At 54.9% G+C, this 8210-nt stretch overlaps 1 protein-coding gene across 1 annotated transcript; it reads left to right on the top strand.

Moving 5' to 3' along the window:
* Window positions 1-253: 253 nt before the first annotated feature.
* On the top strand, window positions 254-7553 carry SCAMP5 (secretory carrier membrane protein 5). The gene is made up of 7 exons (XM_053954790.1): window positions 254-339; window positions 1915-1991; window positions 2261-2389; window positions 4069-4225; window positions 4870-4971; window positions 5131-5248; window positions 5357-7553. Exons 2-7 carry the CDS (start codon window positions 1985-1987, stop codon window positions 5549-5551), a joined length of 708 nt encoding a protein of 235 aa, XP_053810765.1. The 5' UTR covers window positions 254-339; window positions 1915-1984; the 3' UTR covers window positions 5552-7553.
* Window positions 7554-8210: the final 657 nt, after the last annotated feature.

Raw genomic sequence — 8210 nt, 5'->3', positions numbered from 1 at the left:
AGCCGATAGAGCACTCCCAGCCCCATGGAGCCCCCAGCCCTATAAATGCCCCCAAACCCCATAGAGCACTCCCAAGCCCCATGGAGCCCCCAGCCCTATAAAGGCCCCCAATAAAGGCCCCGCCCCTTCCCCTCGGCCCCGCCCCTCCATCCGGCGGCATCAGGACCCTGGACAGCGGCGGGCGCTCTCGCGAGATCCCGGCGCTGCCCATAGCCCGGGTGGCGGCGGCGCCGCAGTCTCGCGAGAGCGCGGTCGCTGCGGCAGGAGCAGCACCGGGCGGGCGGGCGGCCGCCGCCACCCGCCGGGGACCGGAGGGGACGGGACGGGTCACGCCACGTGGTGAGTCCCGGGAGTGTGGAGAGGGGAAACGCCGCGGCGTGAGGGCGTTGGGTGCTCCCCCCGAGGGGGCTGACTGCCTTTTGCACCGACCTCCCGCTCTGCACCCCGCTTGCGGGGGGGGGAAGCGCGGCGTGGGGGCAGCCGCGGTGACCCTGCTCACGCGTGGGTGCACCGGGGACCGAGCGGGGGTTGGGCCGCCCTTCTCCCCGATCCAGGCCGCTCCTGGGAGGCTGCTTTGAGGTGCGGATGCGTGGGGCACGCAGCCCTTCACGCGTGGAAATGCACGGACAGCGATGCACGGCGAGGCCGAGCCCTGGCTGCCCTCCCCAAACCCACCCCACGCACCGGAGGGGTTTCTTCTCGGTGCCATCACCTGTGCGATCCCCCGTCCTTTTTCCATCCACTCCACCATATTCCAACCCCTCCACCATATTCCTAATTTTGCAAAAAAAAAAAAAAAAACCCACCCGAATTTCTCGCTGTCCCGGTGCTTTCGCCCCACGGTGGCGCGGTGTGGGGTCGGGGGGCGCCGGGCCGTGTGTCCCCGCTCCCGACACACGTGGGTAGGGGCGGCCGGGCGGACGTCACCGCGCCCGAGGAGCTCGTATTTATAGCACTGGCGGGATGGAAGCATCCGGGGGCTGCCGGCGGATGTCGGGGACGGCGAGCCCTGGGGAGTGCGAAAAGACCCCTAGAGAAAGCCCCCCAAATCCTCCCGGCAGCCCCAGGCACCAAGTGCCGGGACCCCGTGTCCTGGGAAATGTGTTGGCCGCGGCCAGCTCTGCCTGGATAGCTGGGAAAGGGTAAAACCTGCAGGCAGGTGGGGATACGCCATCTTCACGTTTGTCTTTAAAACCTCAGGTATTAATTTTTTGGCTTTAACTCGCCGTAATTTTCACTTCTGGCACAGAGCTGAGCACGGAACGGTCTGGGAAGGTCCTGGGATGCCGAGCTCCCCCCTTTCCCACCTGCATGCTCTGGAATGAGGTGCCAAATGACATGAGTAATTGTTAAGCCAGGCACTCGAGTGACTCATTAGTGACAATCGCCACTGATTTTTTTTTTTTTCCAGCTGATTTCTCTGCTCTGATTTTCTGCTCCCTTTTTGGCCTTGTTTTTGGCTTGGGCTTGCAGAGATGGCAGCTACGAGGCAGCCAGGTAGTCCCCTGTGCTGGAATTCAGCAAAAAATAACAATAATACATTTTTTTAAAGAATTATTTTTGGGCCAGGTGACGAACTTGAGGGTTTCAAACTGCCCACAGCCACCTCCTTTCCCTGCTGCCCTACCTGGCCCTCTCCTGGATGTAGGTCAGTTGGGAGTGGGAGGCCCCACATCACTGGATCCTCTCGTAATCTTCTGCCTTAACTGGTACATAAGCCTGAGCCAGAGGAGCCAGGATTTATCACACTGCCAACCAGGTGCCAGCCTGGATGTGTGATAGTCCAGAGTGTCACAGAAGCGAAGCCAACTGCTGTCCTTGAGTTGTTTGGGAATGGGGGGAAGGTGAAGGCTTTTGCAGATGTCCCTGACCACTTCAATCAATCTTTTTTTTTTCTCTCTCGTTCTCCTCCAGCTTTGCTAAAGCTCCCACGTTTTTCCCAAGTATTTTTCCTGAGGAGCAGAGAGGCTGAGCGCGTGCCAGCATGGCAGGTACGGGCGGCTCTGGAGATCATCGTGGGCTCTACTGGCCATAATGTCACCTCATTAGTCACCAGTGGGGTGGTGGGTGTCCATGGCTGCAGGATCCGTGTGGCCAGTGAGGGCTGAATTTGATCCTTTTGGGTGGGTTGGTGGCGGTTTCCATGGGAAATCCTTAACTCCTCTGTAAAATTTGTCCGTTCTTGGGGTTATTTAGGAAGCCTCTTGGTTTTTGTTCAGCTCTGGGCAGTGCATGACACCAGTGAAACTTTTCCTTGCAGAAAAGGTGAACAACTTCCCTCCCCTGCCCAAATTCATCCCCCTGAAGCCATGTTTCTACCAGGACTTCGATGCGGAGATCCCGCCGCAGCACCGGACCATGGCCAAGCGGCTTTACTACCTCTGGATGCGTGAGTGGCTGCGTGGGAATGGCTCCAGTGGGATTTGTTTGCCTCTCCAAAGGCTGCTCCTCTGGGAGCTGCCAGCTGAAAGGGCGGGGCGAGGTCAGGGGAAGCCCTTCTCCCCCTCCAGGCCTTGGTGTCTCCTGTTAAAACACAGGAATGAGAGGTGGGCTGCAGCATCCCATGGATCCCAGCCCTTCCAGCCTCCAGGATGGAGCTGTGGAGCTGGCTCAGTGTCCCAGGGTCACTGGTGGTGATGTTGATGTCCTGCTGTAAGGAGGAGACAGCTCAGACTGGAGGGCTGGTGTGCCTGCTCCCCAAAACATGGAGCTTGAGGCTTCCCAGAGCTTGCCTGTTCCTCTTGCATGCCTCTGTGTGCCGTGCTGTGCTAACAGAGCTGTCACCAGCTTCCAGCTCTTCCAGCTGTCCTGGATCTCTCTTCTTCACCAAACGTGGCCAGGGAACAGAGCCAGAGGGACAGGTCACATCCCAACATAGGTGGAAACGTGCACAGCTCAGGGCAAGCTGGCACCAGCATTTTATTTCTTTCTAGAAGAACTCAGTTCCCTTATCAGGCATTTCCCCTGAACTTTGGAACCATCAGTGCCCAGGGTGCTTTTGGGGCAGGTCAGGAAGAGCTGAGCTAACACCACAGAGGTTGTGTGTTCCTGCTTTTGCCATGGCACCAGGCTGGCATCCCTGGGGCTGTGTCCCATCAGGGAGGTGACCCTGGGGTAGCTTCATCATGTCAGGAGGGTCCACTTGTTTAAGGCATGGGAGGAAAAAACCTGTGCTTCCCTTGGGAAGCTCTCTTGGGGGTGTTCAGTTCCCTCCCCATCCCAAACAGGATGTTCTTCCTCTTAACGTAACAGAGCTTGGTCCTTGCTCCTCAGCACCAGCTCTTAGAGCCAGTCACTGTCCCTTGGGTTTTGCCTCTGGAGCTCCTCTCTGGGGCATTTTCTCCCCACCAGCCCCTCAGACACCCAGCACAGAGTGGCTGGAAGGTCCCTTCGTGTCCTTTAGGGCAGCTGAGCTCCTTCCCTTGCCAGCTGCAGCTCTCAGGCAGGCGGCGGTGGGAGGGCTTTCGCTCTCGTCGAAATAATGAATCATTCTCCGAACTCGGAGGCGTCAGAATGCAGCTGAGCCTTCTCTGCTTTGTCCTGTGTCTGCCGAGCTGGGATTCATAGTCAGAGCCCTTGTGTGGCCTGATCCCAAGCAGGGGTGGGCGAGGGAAATGTGTCACCCCCTGAACTGGCGAGGCGGGGTCAGGAGTTCAGGATTTTGGCTCTCAGTGATGCTCGGGGAGCTCCTGCTCGAGCTCCTTCAGCAAAGATGTATCTGGAGCAAGCAAAAAACTTCACCACAATTCCTCCAGTTTCCTTCTGTTAGTGGAAATGTGTCCTGGCTGGGTAGGAGCGGGAGGATGCAACTCCTGCCAATCTTCAGAGCCCAGGAACTGCTTAGGGAATTACAACTCCGAGTGATACATTGATTTTCCTCCTGTTACGCTCAGCTGAGGCCTGACCCCCTTTGGCTCAGCCAGCCTGGGAGTGTGCTCCCAGGTCAATTTAAGAGAAGTCCAGCTAGGGCAGGACTCCGAGGCCACGTCCCTGGGGTCGGGGTCCTTGGTGTCTCAGTGCCACCCTTGCGTCCGTGCTACTCTGCTCTGTGTGTGTGTGTGTTTGCAGTGAACAGCATCACCTTGGCGGTGAATCTCGTGGGCTGCCTCGCGTGGCTCATTGGAGGCGGCGGAGCTGTAAATTTTGGACTGGCAATTCTCTGGCTCATTCTCTTTACGCCCTGCTCCTATGTCTGCTGGTTTAGACCTATTTACAAAGCTTTCAAGTAAGTGGTCGCACCTGAGCCTGGCTTCTTTTTGCCTTGTTTTCCTTCATAAACGGTCAGTGTTTAGCTTGGGGCATTGCCTGACTAACTGGGGGAATTCCTTTCTGTGCAGCCCTCTAGCTTTACTTTCTAACCTTTAAAACCAGAGTGTTTGGGATTTCCTGGGGGCCAAACCCCCCATCAGGTGACGTAAGGACACTTTCCTTGTCCCTCTGTGCAGTGGTGGGGGACGGTGGTGAGGATGCAGCTGGGGTGCCGTTTTCCCTCTCATCCTGAGGCATCTTTTATATTTTTCCACGAATCCTTGAGGTGTTTGTACGGATTACCCATGGTGCTGAGGTCGGTCCCCAGATCTGGAGAACTAGGGGTGTATTTATTCCCCATGTGGGGTGGTGTGAGCTGAGTCCCAACATAGATGTCCTCAAGCCCAGCTCACTGAGCCATAGGGAGGGTCTGGTGCCCTGTGGCTTTCCCAGGTGCCCCTTGACCACCTCTATCCTCTTGCAGTTTCTCCTTTGCCTTTAATTTTTCTTTTCATCACCCTCCTGCTAAACCATGGCCAGGTCTGATACGTCGGAGCATCTCCCTTCCTTTGGAGTGCAGCAGGGATGGAGGTGCAGGAGTGACTGAACCTTCTCTTGCAGGACAGACAGTTCCTTCAGCTTCATGGCCTTCTTCTTCACCTTCATGGCCCAGCTGGTGATCAGCATTATCCAGGCAGTGGGGATCCCTGGATGGGGGGTCTGGTAAGGAAAATGCTGCTGTGTTGGGTACAAGGGTGGTCACCGTGGTGTTTTAGCATCCTTATTGGTTCTCTCCTTGGGGAAGATGGTTTGAGGAGCTGGGAGGGCTGTGGCAGCTTGGGAGAGGTGGTGAATGAACCGGTTGTTTCCATCTCCTTGCAGTGGCTGGATTGCAGCGATTTCCTTCTTTGGGACCAACGTGGGCTCAGCTGTGGTGATGCTGATCCCCACTGTGCTCTTCACGGCCATGGCAGTCTTCTCCTTCATTGCCCTCACCATGGTACGGCAGGAAAAACAGGGCCTCCACATCGCTTTGGGTGGCCCTCCTGCCACCCCGGGAGCTCCGCGCCGGCCGCAGGCGCTCAGCCCCTCTGGATTTTCCCTGCAGGTGCACAAGTTTTACCGGGGCAGCGGCGGGAGCTTCAGCAAAGCGCAGGAGGAGTGGACCACGGGGGCCTGGAAGAATCCCCACGTGCAGCAGGCGGCCCAGAACGCGGCCATGGGGGCGGCGCAGGGCGCCATGATGCAGCACGAGACGCAGTACTCGGCCACCCCCAACTACACCTACTCCAACGAGATGTGAGCAGCAGCAGGACTCTGTCCTCGGGAGGAAGAGCTGGGGGGGAAAAAGGGAGGAGGAGGAAGCCTGAGCCGAGTTTCTGCAGCTGTCTCAGAAAGTCAGAGTGTACCATAATGGTGGTTCTTTTCCCATCTTTGTAACGAGATCCTTTGGGATTTTTTCTTTTTTTTTTTTTTTTTCCTGTTTTTCTTGTCTTGAGCTCTTCTTTTCTCCTTTCTTTTTCATTCTGAAGAGGCCGTGAGTTGACCTGCAGGGCTCTTGTTGTGCGTGGTAGTCAGTGTCCGTTCACGTGTCTTCTTTTTCCCTGTGGAATAGTGTATGGTGGTGGTTTTTTTAATTACTGTGGTGATAGGTGTATGTTAGAACCTCATCAGCCAAAAGGCCCCCCCATGCCCCCAAAAAGGGAAAAAGAGCAACCAGCACCCATCTTCCCTCTTGGAATAAGCCCCAAACCTTGGGTTTTTGATGTGTGTGAGTTTTCTCTTTCAGTTGGTAGTGTCCAGCCACTTGCCACTGTCTCAGCAAGGGCAAGCAATCCTGGGAATTCTCCTTTTTTCTTTTGCTTTTTAACTAGCAGGTGGCTGGCTGATTTAGGATTAAAAAAAAAAAAAAAAAAAGACAAAAAGGGGAAAAAAGTATAAGAAACCCTCAATCCTGCTGTTGATATGCTGGAAGCCAAGAGATTCCTAATCTACACCCTGGCTCAGGATCTACAACTTCTCTCAGTGTGTGGTGTTGTAAGTGAGTAGTTTACACTTTGATGTGGAGGACCAGTGTGTGTGTGCACGTGTGTGTGTGTGTGTGTGTGTGTTGGGGAGCAAGGACAGGTTTTCCCTGTGGGATACAACCATCCCATTCCAGATTCTGCATCCTGAGTCTGTTTTTTTTTAAGGCTTCTGTTTTGAAAAGCAGCTGTGAAAGCGACAGAGCGTTCCTCAGAGGACCCACGCTTGGGCAAGGCTGCGGGTCAAATCTTGCCACCCCGTATCCCAGCACATCCAAGCAGTCTCCCTGCTCATGGAAATAGCCAGGCCAAGATTTGTCCCCATTAGCTTTGGAGGTTTGTGCTAATTTAAGTCTCTTAAGAAAACCTCCAGGCTGGAGGGAAGGACTCCTGCTCACTTGCGCTCCTAAAAAGCCTGGTGAGATGTGGCTGTGTGTTTTCCTGGTGCAGAAATCCCGTTCAGGCCTGAATCCCTGCCCCATTTGCGGGTGTTGGACATTAAATAATGATCCTGCACCCTAGCAGGAGGCAGCTGAGCTCAGACCAACACTTCTTGGGGAAGGTGACTGGCACACCCTGGAAAAGATTATGAATGGGAGCATAAATGGGATGGATGCTGCAGGGCAGGAGTAGGGAAAGCTGATTCTCTGAGATGCTTTTCAACTCTAAATGCACTTTAAATAAGCCAAATTTTTCTCCAAGTCCTCGAAAAGCAGCCCAAACAGAATCGAATCCAGCCCTTTGGCTCCAGTATCTCCTGCCTGGCACAGGGAAGGAGCTCAGAGTGCCACCAGCCAGGACTGTGTGAGTCCCCAGCCCCGTATCTGTCCCCTCCAGCCCTCCAGTGATGCTTGGATGTGACCCCTACCCCTGAGAATCACCCCAAAAAGGACCTTCTCTTCTCCAGCAAAGCACACCAAGACTAGTTTCCTTTTTAAGGGTGTCACTCCTGTCATTCTGCAATAGGCAGTCGTCTCTTGACCAGACTAAAATGCAGCTACTGATAAAATGCCTGTCTCTGTGTGTGTGTGTGTATATATTTATGTATAAAATGTCAGGAGAAAAGTAATCCTTTGCTAAGCCTATTATGTACTTAATCAGGTTTAAATATTGTGCAATCCATTTCTAGCTCGCCTAAAACTTACTCTGCCAAACCACGTGCTCTGTCATCCGTGTCTGAGAAATGATGGATTAAGTGACTTCACCTCTTGCATTGACAATAAGATGCATCAATAATAACTGTAACGAGCTGTAACTAACAGACATTGCTTCAGCACCTAACCCTCCTCTCCAATGTGTCTCCTGAGTGTGTGAGCGCTGAAATGTTGCCCCCGTGGCTCCAGCCAGGTGGGAAACTCAACCCCTGGTTCTCACCTTGGTTGTTTTAAGCTGTCCCTGCTCCAGGTGGGGCTGATGTGGGTGTGATCAAAGCGTGGCGCTCCTGAAGCCCACGGGGTGGGAGAGATGGGCAAGAGGCCTCTCATAGAACACACCCGGGCTTCTCCTGAGGTCTCCCTGTCGCCTTCCATGCCCTGCAGTCGGCAGAGCACAGCCCTCTCTGCCTCTTGCTGTCCTTGCTGCTTGTTCGTAGCCAATATCAGAGGGATGTCCAAATAACTTTTGAGCTGGATCTGCAAAGGGCTGGGCACCACGTGCTGCCCCAGATCTGTTGCGCCTGCATAATTATGGAACGGTTTGTGTGGGAAGGGGCCTTACAGCTCCTCCAGCAGGGACACCTTCCACTGTCCCAGGGTGCTCCAAGCCCTGTCCAGCCTGGCCCTGGACACTTCCAGGGATCCAGGGGCAGCCACAGCTGCTCTGGAAAACCTGTGCCAGGCCACAATTCCTTCCCAGTATCCCACCTAACTCTGCCCTCTGGCAGGGGAAGCCATTCTCCCTCGTCCCGTCTGTGCCTCGGACAATGAATACTCAGTCCTT

This window comes from Vidua chalybeata, chromosome 13 (assembly GCF_026979565.1).
Source record: "Vidua chalybeata isolate OUT-0048 chromosome 13, bVidCha1 merged haplotype, whole genome shotgun sequence".
Taxonomy (NCBI): domain Eukaryota; kingdom Metazoa; phylum Chordata; class Aves; order Passeriformes; family Viduidae; genus Vidua; species Vidua chalybeata.
This window is presented reverse-complemented; position numbering and strand designations above follow the sequence as displayed.